Source organism: Lissotriton vulgaris, chromosome 7, assembly GCF_964263255.1.
Source record: "Lissotriton vulgaris chromosome 7, aLisVul1.2, whole genome shotgun sequence".
Lineage (NCBI taxonomy): Eukaryota > Metazoa > Chordata > Amphibia > Caudata > Salamandridae > Lissotriton > Lissotriton vulgaris.
The window spans coordinates 1,703,901,491-1,703,920,976 of NC_141695.1; the positions used below are offsets into that span (position 1 = coordinate 1,703,901,491).

At 48.0% G+C, this 19,486-nt stretch overlaps 1 protein-coding gene across 3 annotated transcripts in view; it reads right to left on the minus strand.

The window, feature by feature from the left end:
- Positions 1–18,691, minus strand: part of RPS21 (ribosomal protein S21) — a 50,630-nt gene extending 31,939 nt beyond the window's left edge. The window contains exons 1-3 of one of the 3 annotated variants that reach the window (XM_086932850.1): positions 18,592–18,691; positions 13,615–13,692; positions 12,000–12,063 (exon numbers count right to left, since the gene is read on the minus strand). In XM_086932850.1, the coding sequence (XP_086788976.1) occupies positions 12,000–12,063; positions 13,615–13,664 (114 nt within the window). In that variant the 5' untranslated portion in view covers positions 13,665–13,692; positions 18,592–18,691. Of the gene's footprint in view, positions 1–11,999; positions 12,064–13,614; positions 13,693–18,414 lie in introns of all 3 variants that reach the window. The other 2 variants (XM_086932851.1, XM_086932852.1) reach the window with 2 other exon arrangements.
- Between the last annotated feature and the right edge of the window lie 795 nt (positions 18,692–19,486).

Below are 19,486 nucleotides of genomic sequence, written 5' to 3' on the forward strand. Positions count from 1 at the left end.
GCTGAGTGATGCTGGGGTGGCGCTGAGTGATGCTGGGGTGGCGCTGAGTGATAATGTGGTGGTGCTGGGGTAGAGCTGAGTGATGATGTGGTGATGAGTGGTGCTGAGTGATGCTGGTATGGTGCTGAGTGATGCGGTGGTGGCGATGAGTAATGCTGTGGCGTTCAGTGATGCTGTAGTGGCGCATAGTGATGTTGTGGTGCCCCTGAGTGATGCTGTGGTGGTGCTGAGGGGAGCGGGACGAGAGGAGAGAGGTAAGTAGATAGGAGAAGAGAGGTAGAATAAGAGAGGGGAGAGAGGAGAGTAAGGAGAGGGTTGAGTGAGGAGAGGGTTGAGTGAGGAGAGGGTTGAGTGAGGAGAGGGTTGAGTGAGGAGAGGGGAGAGTGAGGAGAGGGGAGAGTGAGGAGAGGGGAGAGTGAGGAGAGGGGAGAGTGAGGAGAGGGGAGAGTGAGGAGAGGGGAGAGTGAGGAGAGGGGAGAGTGAGGAGAGGGGAGAGTGAGGAGAGGGGAGAGTGAGGAGAGGGGAGAGTGAGGAGAGGGGAGAGTGAGGAGAGGGGAGAGTGAGGAGAGGGGAGAGTGAGGAGAGGGGAGAGTGAGGAGAGGGGAGAGTGAGGAGAGGGGAGAGTGAGGAGAGGGGAGAGTGAGGAGAGGGGAGAGTGAGGAGAGGGGAGAGTGAGGAGAGGGGAGAGTGAGGAGAGGGGAGAGTGAGGGGAGGGGAGAGTGAGGAGAGGGGAGAGTGAGGAGAGGGGAGAGTGAGGAGAGGGGAGAGTGAGGAGAGGGGAGAGTGAGGAGAGGGGAGAGTGAGGAGAGGGGAGAGTGAGGAGAGGGGAGAGTGAGGAGAGGGGAGAGTGAGGAGAGGGGAGAGTGAGGAGAGGGGAGAGTGAGGAGAGGGGAGAGTGAGGAGAGGGGAGAGTGAGGAGAGGGGAGAGTGAGGAGAGGGGAGAGTGAGGAGAGGGGAGAGTGAGGAGAGGGGAGAGTGAGGAGAGGGGAGAGTGAGGAGAGGGGTGAGTGAGGAGAGGGGTGAGTGAGGAGAGGGGTGAGTGAGGAGAGGGGAGATGGAGAGGAGCGAGGGGTGAGTGAGGAGAGGGGAGATGGAGAGGAGAGAGTGAGGAGAGGGGAGATGGAGAGGAGAGAGGGTAGTGAGGAGAGAGGGGATTGGGGAGAGAGGGTAGGATGATCAGCCACAGATACTCAGCTTATGAAAGTAGTGCCATGGTTGGGGTAAAGGCCCATCACTGCTGAGGGAAGTTAGCCTTAACACATCATTGCCTATCAAAACTGGGTTTAGCTCCTGTACGCTTTGCATTGTAGGTTTATGTCCAACCATTCACTTGCGCACAATAGCTGTGATGCAATAGATTCAACAACCAAAAAGTATAATAAAAATGTATTAAATGCTGTCAATGTCATCATGTTTCTGATGTGCACCGCTGCTCCTACTTGCTGCTGGTCATATGTTTTTGTTTTTCTTTGTGCTCGCTTTTTACCTAAAATCAATACATTTGGTTATCAAAAAAAAAAAATGTATTTAAGTCATCAGCCCTGGTTCCCTAATGCCTGAAATAGAAAAGTACCAATAAAATTCCCGTATATTGGCTACTGCCACCAGAAAAGGCATCTCGGGTCACTTGACGAACCTGGAAATGTAACGAACGTTTGCCAAATCCTCATCTTTTACCATTTATTCCAGGTTATCAACCCTACTGTCCAACTTTACGTTAAATGCTCACCACGCTTTCTGGTTGTTCTGCATCTTTCCCTATGCAGGCGCCTGAAGAGCAACGGATCTTAAGCCGAGCACTGTCTTACTTAAGTCAAAATGCTTCGTAATTAACTGTATAAATCCCAGAGGATACACGTTAAGATATGAAACAAGGAGGTCCATCACGTGGGTCCTTCAATATGTGATTTTTTTCGGAGCAGCAAGGCGTTTGGCCGGCTCTCCAGCGCGTCTCTGATGCTCAACAGAGGAGGTTCTTCTGCCGCAAATAATCTGTTGCTAAATTGGTCTATTTGTCCTCGCGGCGACTCTCTTCTGCTGATGGCGTCCAAGCGCGCGCGCCGGAAATAGAACATGTTTTCAGTGGCATCTTCCAAGGGGAGTCTGGAGTCAACCCTGTCTGCGGAACAGCTGGGGACGCACCAGCGCCAGGCACACAACCAGCGAGCTGAAAGAGTGAGGGAGGGGAGGTGAGCTACGCAGAGGGAGGGAGGAGAGAATAAAGAGGTGAAAGATGTGGAGGGGAAGCGAGTAGGAAGGGAAGCGAGCAGCCAAAGGATGGGTAAATGAACAGTAATGGTGGGAAGGAAATGGGATGAGGTAAAAAAAAAAAAAAGGGACGTATTCAGGACAAGGAAGGAATAAAGAAAGCAAATGAAAGGGGCAAGGAAAATGAATAGTCAGCCTGGGGAAAAAGATAAAGTGGAGGAAGAAAGCAAACGAGGTGAAGGGAAGCAGGAATTCAAAATGGACGAGGAGGGGTTGTGGGAAAATGGTGGCGAAAGGGAGCCATGAAGGGGAAGAATGGGAAAATCAAAGGTAACCGTAAGAAAAATAAATGTTTTGAAGCGAGGCGCAGAATGTTGGTGGTATGGACAAGAGTCTTAAAGAGACAAGAATAAGACCAAAAGAGACAAGACGGAGGGAAGGCAGAGAAGGGGAGGGGGAAGGAGAAATGCAACACGGCGGGCAGGGGAGGGGGCGGAGAGGGTGTGAAAGCAGCAGGGGCCTGGAGTGCGGCTGAGGGAACTGAAGAAATGCGACACGGCAGGCAGGGGAGGGGGCGGAGCAGGGGTGTGGGAGGAGTGCGCCTGAGGGAAAATACATGCAAGGCAGGCGGCTGGGGGCATGTGCACGCGCTTTTAAGCTCAATGCGCATGCGCATTGAGCTTGAATTTCACGGGCACTGCAAGGAATCGCCACGATTCCTTGCAAGTTGGTTAAAGACTGTTTAAGCCCCCATAGTCTCGACAGGCGAGACCTAAAAACCAATCTATTTTTATAAAGCAATCCATATTTTTCCATAATTACCGGTGTAGCGTCATTTTTGAGAGGAATTTCATTGAGTTACTGCTGGGTTGTGTGCAACCTTCACACATATGCCTCTAATTGTTGAACGTCTTGCCCTAGGCCAGGCTACCCTTGGTGACCTGACAACTTTAGGTCCAACAAATTGGTGTCTAGCGGTGGGATGTTGACTGTGGTTGCGACTACTCTGCAGTAACTAAGTGTAATCCACTAACCTACACCTGGAGTTTTCTCCTAGCGGCCTTCCTAATTGTTACTTTTGATTTTTCCAAATTTATTCCTGGTGGTGGGGTGGAGGTAGCTTCAGGTTGCCCTTGTAACTCTATTCTTTTTGTGTGTTTGACCTTGTATTGCCTTTAGCAAAATGGAATTTGCACTTGGAGAACTGGACACTTATTCTGTGGCCCAGCTAAAGGATTTCTGCCAACAAATGGGGGTGTTCTTTAAGCGTGGTGCCAAGAAGGGGGAACTCCAGACCAGTTTGAGGGCTTGGGTGGAAGCACACAGAGAAGGGAAGGAGGAGGATGAGGGGACAGATCGGGACACGGTCATATGAGTAGAGGGATTGTTCCAACCAGAGGTGGGAAACCTACTCCCAGGACCAATGACCTACTCTAGATGGGGCAGTAGTGTCTCCGGAGGAAGCTTGACTGAAGCGGAACTCACAGACAGGAGGGAAAAGAGGCAACTGAAATGGGAATTGGCCAGGCTAGAACAGGAGAGGGAGGAGCGGAGGATGGCTCATGAATTCAAATTAAAAGAGTTAGAACTCCAGGCATTGCAAGTAGGACCCTCTCCTACTCCGAATGGTGGCAGCGAATCTAGAGAACCAACCAGGGAGTCCAGACCCTACTTGCCCAAGGACATAGTTGCCAGCTATAGTCAAGGGTATGATATAGCCAAATGGCTGGCTGCCTATGAGGTCTCCTTAAGAGCCCATGGGATCCAGGAAAAGCACTGGGGGGGTGGGTTGTATAAGTATATGCTTCCTACTGGTCGAGACACCTTGTTAGCCTTAGAACCGGAGGAGCAGACCAACTACCCCACCATGAAGCTAGCATTGATCAGGAAGTTTGAGCTAACCCCAGAAAAGTATCGCCAAAAGTTCAGGGGGAGCCACAAGTTAAGCACCCAGAACTGGGTGGATTTCCTGGATTATGCGAGGAAGGCATTGGAGGGCTGGGTACAAGGCAGTGAGGTGAAGGATTATGAGGGGTTGTATGATCTATTTTTGAAAGAGCATCTACTCGAGAAATGCTTTCCCGAGCTGCGCCAACACCTGGTGGACAGCAAGCTGACCAACCCCCAGAAGCTTGCAGAGGAGGCGGACATCTGGGCAAGTACCAGGGTGTCCTCAAAGGGGACTGGAGGGGATTCCCAAAAGGCCGGACAAGGCGCCCCTCAGAAGGAGGGGGGAGATAAAAAGCGGGAGTTCTCTAAAGGTCCCCAAAACAATTTCCAGGGAAAGGGAACAGGTTTCACCCCTAAGGCTAACCCGCCCAGAAACCCTCATCCTGGCCAAAGCCAGCAGCCAAGGGTTGTCCACTGCTTCGAGTGTGGTGGTGTTGGACATTATAAGGGAGATGTCAGATGCCCAAAGAGACCACCCCCTCCCACCGGAGGAAAAACCCCGGGAGTAGCTAGTGTAGCGCTCAGGGAGGAGTTGCCCTTAGATAAGGGGGGTGAGTGGGCAGGTGTCACCTTAGTGTCCCTGGGAGAACGGGAGATGGTTACTAAGATCCAGGTGCCCCCAAATACTGCTAAGTATGGGCAATGGATCACCATCAATGGCCAGAGAGGGGAGGCTCTGAGAGATACAGAAGCCAGTATGACTATGGTGAGAAGTCAACTGGTGTCTCCAGAGCAGGTGGTTCCCAATGTACTCCACCCCGCCGCGATGGCTGACGGCAGAATGGGCCACTATCCTGTGGCTGAGGTTTCCTTTGAGTGGGAAGGGGTTGCAGGTTCACTTCGAGTTGCCGTAAGCCCTGCCGTGCCAGTTGATTGTCTGCTGGGGAATGACATGGAGCACAATGCTTGGAGAGGTGGAATACCGGACGCATTCAGCGATGCTGAGTACACCTGACTGGGCCTGTGCAAGCACAAGGTCTGCGGCTGCCTGGGTTGGAGCCTGGAACAATGGCCCAACCCGCTGCCAAAAAGGGACAGACCCGAAGACAGAAGAAGCCTGCTTCGGCTTCCACACCCCATGTGACAGATCAGCCACCTGCGGTGGTGGACCAGGAGTCCGTGGAGGGGGAAGTAGTTTCCCTGGAGGACCTGCCCATCCCTGCTGAGTGGCATGTGGAGGGAGGGCCTACCAGAGAGGAGTTCTGTAAGGGCCAAAAGGAGTGCCCTACCCATGAGGGACTGAGGCGACAGGCTGAAGCCCAGGCAGCAGGGGACGTTGCGGGACACTACCACATTTACTGGGAGGATGGGACTCCTCTACAGTGAACCCAAGGTACCCTTACCTGGTTCATCAAGGGCCTTGGTAGTTCCGCAACGGTACCGAGCCTTTCTGCTGGAATTGGCTCATGCAATACCCTTGGCAGGACACTTAGGTCAGGACAAGACCTTTGCTCGGCTTGTCCCCCACTTTTACTGGCCTCAGATGAAAGTGGCGTCCAACACCTACTGTCGGACATGTGTATCCTGCCAGGCCAGTGGGAAAACAGGGGTGAAGCTGAAAGCTCCCCTGGAACCACTTCCTGTCGTTGGCACCCCCTTTGAAAGGGTGGGCATCGACATTGTAGGGCCATTGGATCCACCAACAACAGCTGGTCACAGGTTTGTTCTGGTGGATCATGCCACATGGTACCCAGAGGCAATTCCTCTGAGGACTGTCACTGCACCTGTGGTGGCTAAGGCCCTAATGGGGTTCTTTACCCGAGTGGGTTTCCCCAAAGAAGATGCGTCCGACAGGGGGACCAACTTTATGTCAGCATACATGCGGGCAATGTGGAAGGAGTGTGGAGTGACCTACCGGTTCACCACTCCCTATCACCCCCAGTCCAATGGACTGGTGGAAAGGTTCAACAAGACCTTGAAGGGCATGATCAGAAGTCTGCCTGAAAGCCTGCGGAGGAAGTGGGACGTCCTCCTACCCTGTTTGCTATTTTCTTACAGGGAAGTGCCACAGAAGGGAGTGGGCTTCAGCCCCTTTGAGCTTCTGTATGGGCACCCTGTACGCGGTCCTCTCAGCCTGGTGAAGGATGGATGGGAGAAGTCTCCCAGGAAACCTCCCCCAGGATGTGGTGAGCTACATGCTGGCCTTCAGGAGCCAAATGGCGAAGTTGTGGAAGCAAGCTTCTGACAACTTGGAGGCCAGCCAGGCAGTAATGAAGGAGTGGTATGACCACAATGCTCACCCGGTGGAGTTGGAGCCTGGCCAGAAAGTGTGGGTGATGGAGCCTGGAGAGCTTAGTGCCCTCCAGGATCGCTGGACAGGCCCCTTTGAGGTGTTAGAGAAGAAGGGTAAGGCCACATACCTAGTGGACCTGAAGACCCCTCGACAGCCCCTACGGGTGCTACATGCTAACCAACTCAAACCCCACCATGAGAGGCCAGAGGTCATCTTAATGATGGTGACTGATGGGGGAGAGGAAGCGGAAAGCGTACCTCTCCCAGACTTGTTCTCGTCTCAAGAAAAGGATGGGTCAGTGGAGGGAGTGATTCTCTCTCCCACTCTAACTCCTGAACAGCTGGAGGACTGTCGCCAGATACTGGGGCAGTACTCTACGTTATTCTCCCTTGTCCCGGGAAGGACTCACCTGTGCACCCATGATGTGGACACAGGGGACAGCCCACCAGTGAAGTCAAAGACCTACCAGCTGTCCGACAAGGTGAAGGCTAGCATTCATGGTGAGGTTACCAAGATGCTGGAACTAGGAGTTATAGAACCTTCCAACAGCCCCAGGTCCAGTCCGGTGGTTCTAGTGCCAAAAGCCGCTCCACCAGGCACCACTCCAGAACTGAGGTTCTGTGTGTATTAACAGGGACTGAATTCAGTTACAAAAACTGATGCTCATCCGATCCCTAGGGCGGATGAATTGATTGACCGGCTGGGAGCTGCCCAATATCTTAGTACCTTTGACCTCACTTCAGGGTACTGGCAGATCTCCCTGACAGATGGAGCAAAGGAAAGGTCAGCCTTCTCCACGCCTGAGGGACACTTCCAATTTTGTGTGATGCCCTTTGGGCTCAAAAATGCCCCTGCCACTTTTCAGCGGCTGGTGAATCAGGTCCTCTCCGGAATGGAGGGTTTCTCCGCTGCTTATCTGGATGACATTGCTGTCTTCAGTAGCAGTTGGGAGAACCATTTGCAAGCAGTTCTCCAGGCCCTGAAGCGTGCTGGATTGACAATCAAGGCCAGCAAATGTCAGATTGGGCAGGGGTCGGTTGTGTACCTTGGACACTTGGTGGGTAGGGGGACAGTGCAGCCCCTACAGGCAAAGATTGAGGCAATCATGGCCTGGGAACCCCCCAAGACCCAGACTGAGGTCCGAGCTTTCCTGGGCCTCACAGGCTACTACCATCGCTTTGTGAAGGGGTATGGCACTATTGTAGCGCCCCTCACAGAGCTTACCTCAAAGAAACAACCTCGACGGGTAGTTTGGACAGAGGCTTGTCAGCAAGCTTTTGAAAAACTGAAGCAGGCAATGTGTGCAGCACTGGTCCTGATGCCCCAGACTTCTCCAAGGAGTTCATTGTCCAGACAGATGCAGACTTCTCCAAGGAGTTCATTGTCCAGACAGATGCATCAGAACATGGCATTGAGGCAGTGTTATCGCAACTAAATGAAGAGGGCCTGGATCAGCCTGTAGTTTTCCTATCCAGGAGACTGCTTCCCCGGGAACAGAAGTGGAGTGCAATTGAGAGGGAAGCTTTTGCGGTGGCTTGGGCTCTGAAGAAGCTGCGGCCATACCTGTTTGGCTCGCACTTCCTGGTACAGACTGACCACCGACCCCTTCGTTGGCTGATGCAGATGAAGGGGGAGAATCCCAAGTTGCTGAGATGGTCCATCTCCTACAGGGAATGTGGACTTCCGGGTGGAACATCGGCCTGGAGTGGACCACGACCACGCCAATGCAGACGGTCTCTCTAGGTATTTCCGCCTTAGTGATGAGGACTCCCAAGGGGTTGGGTAGCTCTCCCCACTTTCAGCTGGGGTGGGGGTGGGGGTGGGGGGGGGGGGGGGGGGGGGGGGGGGGGGGGGGACGCGTGTTAGACCTGTCTGGCCTTTTGCGTAGCCCCTCCTATTAATTATTTATTTTATCCCCTTTTTTCCCTCATACCCTTTTCATCTTTTTGAGCCACTAGATTTTTATGGTTTTGACCTGGGGGATAGATGCTCTTTTGCCCTCATGGTTTTTCACCTCGGGCCTAGGTGCCTTTTTCTGACAAATTCACTTAAGCTCTACAAAATGGTGGCTACCAACTGTCCCAACTGCCATTCCCTAGAGTGCCCCATAGGTTAACATTAGAGCCTTCTAGAACCTTCTGGACCCTACTGGACCCTAGGTGGACAGGCTATATAAGGGCAGAGGTCGGGAAGCCATTTTGTGTAGACTGTTGGGCTAGAGAAGAGAGGCAGTGGTGAGAGGAGGTGGATGCGCTAGGAGAAGTTAGCTTGTCAGTGGGATAGGCAGCCTCTCCAAGGAGACGTTCCCCCGGTTACCCCTGACCAAACCCTCTTGCTAAGACTTGGTTGTTGGAGGCTGGGTGGAACACTGATTGGCCCCTGTGAATCTTGCAATTCCTGCTTAAAGAGACGCTGTCTGAAGGAAGCTTTGTCCCAGCCTCTTGCCCCTCGCCAGATCACCTTACCGCCTAATCAGAAGGAGATTCAAGCGAGTAGCGGGGTCCTGTGTTGACCGAGGCAGTGACAGGTGCTGCGCATGAGCAAAGGAGCGCTTAGCCTTGCGCAGGATCCGTGGTACCTGCCTTGTGAGGGGAGTAGTGCTGGATGTGCGCAGGCCTGGGAGTGAACCGGAATCCCGCGCAGCTGAGGCGCCACCTGACAGAGACACTGCTCCATCGCGCATGAGCAGAAGCGCCAACAACGAAGGAACGACGTGAGCAGCGCAGGTGATTAGTTCATCGGCAACACCCGTCTGGCCTTCCTTCGGCATTAGAGCGAGAGCGGAGATCCCGTAGTTCGGAAGAAGAACAGCCGGAGTACGAACTTGGAGAGACTTTGCCTCGCTCTGTGTCATTCAGCCAAGTAAGGTGGCGAAAGGGGGGAAAAGGTTATCGTGTGACTGGGGGAGCAGGTCCTGCCTCTAGAGACGCCTGCAGTCCTGCCGGCTGAGGGCTGCGAGTAGAACGGCAGCAGCCAGTGAGTGGAGGAGTGTCCCTGGGTAATCCAGTCGGCTGGTAGTGTGGCCGAGTTAACTAAACCGCCCCATCGGTGCAAGACTGGAGGGCCCCCTCCGAGGAAGCAATAGATTGCTCTAAGATTAGAGGTGGAAGCCTTTTGAGGGTGACTGTGTGAAAGGGTTACACCAGTTTAGAGCATAAGGCTCCAGGAAAACGGGGTCAGTGGGTAACTCAACCTCAGTAACAAGTCCTCTAGGTGCTACTAAGTGAGGACAGTTCCTGCTTGGGGACAGAGTGGAAGTCTCCCTGCGCAAGGATTACAGAGCAGGATATATTTCTTATTCAGTTACTCTGGAGCGGATGGGAGTTAAAAGTCAATGGAATCAATTGTGAGAGCTCCTGGAAATACTCTTAGTATGTCAATGTTTCATTGAAGGAACTGTGTAGATTGGCCCCTTTTAACCCTGCCCATCTCTCAATAACTGTGTAGCTCTGCTAGTAAATGTGAAGGAAACCGAATTGAAGTTTGATGAAACTGACCAGAGAAATGTGAAATGAAATTGTAAGTGTTACTTGTCAAGCAAAGTGAGAAGGAATATAAGGAGAAATATTGGTGTAAAAAGGAAGGAGATATACAGAAAAAACAATCCATTTTTATAAAGCAATCCATATTTTTCCATAATTACCGGTGTAGCGTCATTTTTGAGTGGAATTTCATTGAGTTACTGCTGGGTTGTGTGCAACCTTCACACATATGCCTCCAATTGTTGAATGTCTTGCCCTAAGCCAGGCTACCCTAGGTGACCTGACAACTTTAGGTCCAACAGTGGGAATATGCACAAAGGGCTGGGCTAAGAACAGAGTGACTGGGGCTTAGCACAGGGCTAGCGCATACAAGGAGAGTGAATAAAGGAATAAAGAGAAGGGTATGAACTGGGTGCTGCTATACACGAGCTGGTGCTATATGCAGGGAGCAGGGCGAGGCTACACAATGATGGTCGGGACAAATTCACAGCAGAGTTCCGTATAGTTATGTGGGGCCACTGATGCACCTCGTCCCCTTCCATCTCCCACGCTGTACAACACCCCTTCATCATCTTTACATGCCCACATTTAATCTAGGCTCTCATCAATGCACCCCCCTCCCCGCCTGTTCTCATTCCCGCCCACAACACATGCCTGGGATCCTTCGACCTGGCGCAAGAAGATCCCGGCAGTGTTTCCTTTCCTTGCCATTTCCTCCCCGAAGCCCGGCCGTAACCCATGAGGGGCGGAGGATCAAGCCAGATCATGAGCAATGTGGTCCCTAGGTCCTGGCGCTCCACACTTCCAGCTGCTCCTCCCCGGCAGACACTGGCACATGTCCGCCCAGACAGCAGGAGACGCCGCCCGCCCAGCACAGAGGGGCAAGGAGAAAGTCCAGACTGGAGTCCGATGACCAGCTGAGAAGCTGGGGGAAATGAAACGTCCATGTGTAGCGGAAGGGTCAGGAACACGATAAGGGCGACTCGAAGAGGATCAACAAAACCCGGACAGGAGACCACTGCAGCGCAACTAGGCGGCGTGACAGTGAATAAAACATTGCAGCCCTCACCACATGCCTCTGCCAGCCACGCCTCCACACACACACGCTACATAAGTGCCGTCTTCTCATCCTCGTTCACCTTAAAAAACAAGCGCGGTCCGTCATGGGACGGACAGAAGGTGTGCACGCGGGGACTGCCTTTACTGGCAGCAGGAAAAAAGTCCCCAATGTTTAACGCCGCCAGTAAATCATCCAATCCCCGCGTGCACATATTTTGTCTCGTTTGTCTCCCTGCGTGCACGATGGAATCGTATCGATTCCAAAAGGCCTCTTATAGCAGAGCAGCACATGCGCTGCTTTCGCCATGAAGAGACCTAGCAGAGCAAAACATGCGCTGCTTTGGCCATGAAGAGACCTAAAAAGCACAGGAGAGACTGCTCTACAGAGAAATATTCCAGATAGAAAAGTCTTTTTCCTTGCAGCACAATACACTGCAAGAAAGCTTGCTAATCACAAATATTCAAATATACTGAGGGTTTTAAGAGCAGCTGATGAAGAAATAAAGAAAATACACAGTACCCCGAAACAGCGTAAAGACCAAAATTAGTTGTGGATGCCACTGTAAACCCACAGACCAGGAAATACCAAGAGTGGTCTTTGACCAGCAACTCTAAAGTTAACAATTGCATTCATGCTTCTACTAGCATTTATATAGGGCCAAACATAGCACCTAAGATGTAGTCTATCGATTTCATGGCGCTCATTTTTAAATGGACTATTACCTCCAATAACTATGAAGATGCCTGCAGTACAGCAAAGTAGAACTCACTCCCTAGACAAATCCTTTATGCCCACTTCAGGAGTAAGGCCTAAAGCTAACAAGATGGAAAGTACAACCATTAAGGCATAGCAATATGTCAACCTTATTCTGCAATGGAGAAGAGCAGGCCACTTGCTTATAAAGTTATGCAGAACAGGAGAATGAATTCTCAGAGTAGGTGTGGTCCCGGAGACGAGCAGCACCTGCTGCACCAGTTCATACACTATTTCCACAGAGGCCAATAATAAGGACATGTTTTCCAACACCAAACAAGCTATACGCCAATCCAGCAGCTCTTTTGCTTACCTCAGCTATGTTCATTTGGATAGATGCGTGGTCCTTGGCGCCAATGATTCTGTTGCTTGCAGAGCTGGAGAAAAAATAGAGCAGAGTTACTGCCAGCGATTCTTAGGAGGGGGTTGTTGGTCATGAGTAGAGAAGGGGCCGAAATAGTATTTGACAGCCAGTAACATGAAATCAGTTCAATATTACAATCAAAATTTTCACCCATTCTTGTACTGGCCTTTCAAGTAAAGTTGTTGAAAAAACAATTAGTGACATCTCAGTCAATACCTGGGACTTAAGTAGAGCAGCCGGAAAATATGTACGTGGTGTAGGCCCCTAGAAATAATGCAACCAGTAATTCAAGCTAAGTGTGAAAGAACACAAGAATATGAATGAGGCAGAGGGAGCCACAGGCTTCCTAGGTTCTCTGCACTACTGAGGCATCCCAGGGCTCAAGAAGCAGAAGTGAGCAACAAATGCAGCATTGTCCCTGCCTGATCCAGTGAGGATCCTAAAACCCCAACAGTCATCACTAGTTTCATTAACAAAAATACGGTGATGTAATTATTGGTTTTAAAACGGACTCACTGGTCGATGGACAAGCTAAACCACTTCATAATTACAACAGAAAAAAAGACGCAGCCTCTCACTAGAGGAGCGAAGAGAATTGCTGATGCAAAACAGAAGACTGCTGCAGTAGTTCAGCATGCTAAATGCAAATGTGTTGGTTTGTGTTTTGGCTATGTTAATAATAAGCATATTCTTACACTCCGTAACTGGAAGCATGTGCAGCTCTAGGTATGTTAATGCTTTCATTTTGAATGATGGGTGGAAAAGAGCTCTAGATAACTGTCAGAAAATGCACATTTTTATTGATTTGGGAGAGAATAGTGAATGGAGCAAGAGAGATGGGGGTCATGTAAAGTATTTTAAGTATTTGAGGGGTTTTGAAAGTATGCCCATGCCGCTATCCAAAGTATGTTTGCTGTGACTCAACCCATGATAAGTGACTGAGATGGTATGCAAAAGTAGCATAGGAGAAAAAGCTGTGTGCTGTCGGTATAGAGTGGATAGGAGAAGCTGAATGAGGAGATATCACTGAGTGAAAAAGTGTAGAGAAAAGGAGTGAGCCAAGGACAGAGCTTTAGGGATAGAGAGGGATAGGCGATGGTCTGAGTTCCATGCAAACGAGAATGGACAATCTGAGGCCCATTAAGCGAACCAGTTATGTGCCAATCCAGTAATACCAAGTAGACAGATGAGGAGTGGTCAATGGGGTTGGAAGCTGCGAATAGGTCCTGGATGTGGGTGTGAAGGAAGCTACAACATAGTCATTCACAACACTCCATATTTATGCACTAAACAGTTAGGCCTCACCCATGAGGGTATATTATTGCACTAAACAGTTAGGCCTCACCCATGAGGGCAGTTGAGTCAGTCTCCTCAACAATTGAATCGTGGCTTTTATATATTCCCAGCAGGATACAATGGTCTTTCTATGACAACCATGGAGCAATTTTTTAATCACTTCCACCACTACCCACCTAAGTCTGTACAATCTACAAGGGAAAGTCTTATGAGATGGTAAAGTAACAATAAGAATTACTTTGCATGAATGTGACAAGAGGATGCTTACCATTTACGAGGAACGTACAGGTCCACGAACTCACCAGCGTCGTTCTGCATGATTACTTTAGTACAGTGTCAAGCTGACCTACAATAGATCACAGACAAATACAGTTAACCAACAAACATTTCATTAGACCGCTGGATCACACAACCATTAAATTATTACTGCAGAAATGTGTCAAACTCAAATACATTTCTGATGGCTGTTGGGTTTTAGAAGTAAAGCATTAACCCCTCCCCTGCTGATGACTGAACCGCTCAGTCATCAGCCGCGGTGCTGATGATGGAGTGGTTCCGCCATGGCCCGCTCGACGCGCCTGCACAGCGCGGATTCCGCGCCTGCGCTGGGCGTTCTATTGAGCGGACGGAGCCATGATGGAACCGCTCCATCATAAGCACAGCGCAACCGACGCTGGTGACGGAGCGGTTTCGTCACCAGCATGCGCCCGCCGCTCGGCCGCCCTCCCCCTTAGCACTGCGGCGGAATAGCCGCCGCAGTGAAGGGGTTAATGAGTTGCTTTGTTTGTTTTCATGGAGCAACTCAGCCGTTTAACTAGAACAGTTTTTTATTTAAAAAAATCTCCTATATTAGCTCTATTAACTAGCCAATTCAATTACCCCAAGACCCCACCCAGGTAAACCTAGGCATCTTTTTGGTATTAAAAACTCACCCCACAACGACCGACCTAACCAGTAATTGCCGATTGTTTTACCATCTGAAAATTATTTGACATAGACACTCAATCCCATAATTATGTGAAATAATTTACGCAACTCAGAATAGACTAAGGAAACAGGAAATTATATTATTTGCACAGCAGTAAAATGGGGCGGGCGTGCGAGAGCAAACGGAGAAGGGGCGGGCGTGCGGGAGCAAGGCGGATGGGAAGTTAGGGAGCAGCATGGAGAAGGAGTGGGGTCACAAACCTTAGCGACGATGTTACAGATTATACAACACCCATTTCCATCACAGACAATACTACTACCATGGTACATCTTTCTCGTAGTGAGACCAGACTTCTCCCACTGAGATAGCACGCGGAACTAAACAAAACGGTGAGCCGGGTATTCATACAGCAGAAAAAGCACTTATTGTGGCGTCTGCTGCCCATTGTCTTCATGGAAAAGGGATAGGCTTTACAAAACAAATAAGGGTGAACGTATGTGCAATATTAAACAAGGCTGGGGGTACGGGCAATCAAGCTATGGGGACAAGGGGGAGAATAAATAGCACCTCACTCACAGAACAAGTAGCAGACTGGCACTAATCAAGATGTACCTATCTTTTGTATGGTGGTCCCATTAAAAGAAGAGGGAGTGACTCATGTCATGCACTGACCAATTAGGAGGCAACAATAAAATAAAAAGAGGATTATAAAGCCAACAATTGGTAAAAGTGGACAGTCTCCAAGCCCTTTATGTAAACAATAACCCTCACAGCACGTGCGCAGTCAGCAGGCAAAATCTAAAAATACAAAGACACCATGTCAAAACAGTACACTTAATCAGGCTACAGTGAATGGACGGCCGAAGGCGTTGTCAGCTCCCTGGCGTAGTCAAAACCAAACCTTTATATTAAGAGAAACAGATGACCTGAAAACAATTGAAGCATAGCCCGTCCGCTTCAAATGCACTTCTCTCCTACCTATAGGAAGAATGCTAGTGGGCAGCTTTTTTGGAGCTGAGAGTGAGGCAAAGCTGTTTTCACATATAAACTGGACAAACCCCTAAAACGCAAAATCGTCCATGTCCATTAACCTCTTGGCTGCTAATGACAAGGGTAACTCGTCATGCACTTTTCATTGATTTCAATGGAAATTAGAGGAGAATAGGTAAATGGCCTTAGCAGTAAAGGGGTTAAGTAGCACTGAGACATGCCACAGCTGATCCAGTTGCCTCAAGACTTTTCTCTTTTCTTGTTTTTTTTAAATAAGGTATATTGGTTCGAATCTTCATTAAAATACACATATGCAGGGCCACTGAAATTGTTAGTTCATACATGAATATGCATTTCTCAAATATTCAAAGATTAATCATCATAGTGAAAATAATTTCTATCTCAAACAGTTGAAAAATTACTGAAAGATTCTACAATGGGTTGTGGCGGTTACAGTGGCATACCAGTTTCAGATTAACTAGCTCCTTTTCAGTTGTATATTGCCATATTTAAGCATTAAAATGGTGCTGATGAAATTAAACTTTTGTTCAGGCAACAAGAGGAAAAAAATATCAAGAGCATTGGCAAATCTAATAGGTCATGCCTTTGAGGCCCATTGGCTTTTCCAAAGTTTGTTAGCCATGCTGCACACCAGTCATGATTCTGTCACAAAAAGGATATCTAACAGTTCCACAGCATCTCCTTTTCTTGACACAATCTGGTCAAGCATGCCTTAATGTTTACAGTAACCATATAAGATAAAGGTATACCTTAGTTCAGGGGTCTTCAAACTGGCAGGCGGGCCCCCCTAGTGTGGCCTTTAATGATCCCAGGAAAGGCAACAGGCTCTGGCCAAAATAAGCTTTATGCTTATAACAGTGCTTTGTTGCAAGTGGAAAACAATGAGCAGCAGTAAGCCACTCTGTAATGGGCCATCACTAACATCTTTTATCATTTATATCCTGACTGGGAGGTGTCTGAAGGGACTCCGAATAACCTGCAAAACTCCCACCCCCATTTCTAATAATCATGCAGTAGATACTTGTACATGCTATTACGGCCTGGCTGACCAGAATAGTAGGTTTGGTAATCATGTATTTGATTGTCAGTCAAAAATACTTTATTCGGTTCAATACATAAACCACAAAAGTATACAAAAACATGCAAAAGAGGTCCAAAAGCAATAATATACACAGTTACATATAAAAAACCTCGGTTTAGGGTGTAGACAAAACTCAAAACCTTATTAAGAGATTACAATAAATATACAATTACGTCCTATCCGATTTAAAAATACATATTAAAAGTAGTCCATGGTTAAAAATGACGATCAGAACATAAGTAGTATTTTATGAAAAAATAACGGGTATTAAAATTTGTCTATGTCCGGTTAATCTTTTTACTCAATCTCATTGCAGTGGTTAAAAATTTGGCAACATTACAAATTTCCCAGATGCTTGGCAGTAATTGAAGATACATTAAAGCAGGCTTCACTTGGTTGAACCCTTTCCCCTTTAATAAGGGTACAATAAACTTTCTCCTAATATTAGTGAAATGACCACAAAAGAACATAAAGTGGGCGGTATCCATAAGAGAACACCCATCACAATTGCACAGCCCTAGGTCAACAGGTTTCGTCCAACCGGGGCGACCACAAATCAATAGGTGGATTTTATTTAAGCGAAACTTGGTTAACAAATATTTTATTGGATTACTACAGTAACATAATTTGACTGCAATGTTTAAATGTCTAGACATTTAAACGTTGCCGATTTAATACAATTGCAGAGGGGGGCCAGATTTTTTTTTTTTACAGGGCGGTAAAAAGTTTGAAGACCACTGCCTCCTTAGTCATACCACTTTTATAAGGATTGCATCAGATCTGCTAACAAGCAGCACTTAAGGATTTGCTGGGTATTAATAACAGGACGTGTGAAAATTATTGTTGCTGCAGATGGAATGCAAATTGTATTGCAATTACATTTATGTCATTTACTACCCATGACTGGGCGGCAAAGCGCTTTTTCAGCGAGTAGCACGCTACTTTGGAACCCATAAAGGATTAGTGGCGAATTAGTAAAGTTATAGTGGTGGATACATTAGTTAGTTATATGGATATGGTAGAGGGGACAGAAGAGGGGAAGGGTTTGCATTTATATAGAGCTGGATAGATCTGATGAGGTGTTTTAGCGGATGGATTACTGCTGAATTAGTACAGTGAAAAATAAAAGTAATAAAGTAAGATATCAAAACTCCGATAGCGAGACGTGCACTTCCTTACAGGTCGATCACCCCGACATATATTTTACAAGCTAGATGCTACAAAGCAACACAGTTCCATACTGACTACTCTAACATCGCTTTGCAGAGGGTTCCTTCCAGAACCACTTCCAAGAATTCCAACAGGAAACTGCCAAACTCAAACAACTAAAGATGTGAGCTCATCAGTGAAGCTTCGACGGGTGGATCGTTCCAATATACATTTTTTTGATAATGTGAACGTTTAATATACATTTTTTGATAATGTGAACGTTTAAAAGAAAAAAAACTGCATTTTAACCACCAGCAATGCAAAGATGGGTCTGCTGCTAATTCAAAAGAAACACATGTTTTCAGCGCCTGACGTACTGTTTGCTGATTGAGTGAGTCAAAAGAATTAATCACTGGCTGGCAGGTTTGCCCAATGCACACCAATCGCAGATTTAAATATGACTTGTTCTTGCTTGATCCATCTCAATTTGCGGCATAACGATTTTTTGGGCATGGAAAGCAGTCAACATAACAGCGCAAAGTGGCTGTCACCGTCTTTATAATCATTCAATCTCGCGCTATGAAACATCCAAGCATAATCTAGAGATGGCGCGTTCATTTGAACAGCGGTATATGGAGTTAAACCCCTGAATGTCAGATAAAGTCACCCCCGGTAAACTGGGTCGCAGGACGATCCCATGTTGCCACTTACGTGTGTATATATATAATATAATATATAAAATATAGCTTTAAAAGCAGGATGCCGTAATTCAATCGAGAGTACTGAATAAACACTAATTGATAGTTGTCAAAAGAAAGTTCTACAGTTGCTATCCCAGCTACATTAATTCACCGGGTCACCGAGCCGCTAGATACCATGATCACGCTGGAACATCGTACCCTCTTCCCTCCGGTCTCTGTCGAGCCTCTCTATCCTCAACTACTGTCGTTACGCCCTTTTCTAAGGCTCAACGTGCTCTTGAGGAGCTCCCCGAAGTTATTTCACAGACAACCCCCTTCCCCGGTCCCGTCACAGCCACCACGGGTAAGTACTTTTCTCCTCCACACGTTCCTCACCTCCGCCTGTAACAAATGGTCGACAACGAAAAGGAGGAACCCCGCTCCGGAAGTGCTCTCTAAGGCCGCGAGCGCAGACAGGCGTACAACTTCCGGTTGCAAAGGCGAACTCCTCCTCGCTCATGGACAAATTATTAAAAGGATCTTGCAGAACCGTAGCAGCAACTGCAGCCTTCACCCACTGGCATCAGAAATAGAAACCTCCGTAAGATTTTTGCCACAGTCAAGCAATTTGAAATATTCTTGAAGACATAATAAATGCTGCGTATGGTATTGAAATTAGGTTTTCGTGATCAATACTTTTGCTTTGATGTCTGTGAATATCTTTTATTATGTTAGCGCATTTGTACTCATACCGGATTATTACATCCCCACTATGGAATGTCAAATTATGACACGTTAAAGATGGCCGCTGGATTAATTTACGAGTTTACAAAAACCATTGGGAAGTAAGTTTACCTTGCGCTGTCCTTCTTCTATTTCCATGTCACCAGTGCAGCGACGATTCCAATCAGTGCCAAATGTTGTGTTGGTAAAGCGTGCGTTTATTTGATATATGTGTTTTTATATAGCGCGTTCTTTACCCAGAGGTGTCATAGTGCTTAACAATACCGCAAAGTAAATTGCATAAGGTATTCCGAGTAAGATGGTTGATAGTAGGTGACAATACTTTTATCTACTACGGTTACTCGTGGTGAGAGATACATTTGAACAAATTACATATTCACTCAAGATTACAAATTAAATTGCATAAATACATATTTACACAATTGAGACAAAATGTCGTTACTAGTGTGACAATCAGGATCACAAGCTGGCATGAGGTTGCGTGTGCCTAATGGGGAGCTTCGCAGGGAGAATTATTGATAGAAGTGTCTTTGGAAGAGATGAAATT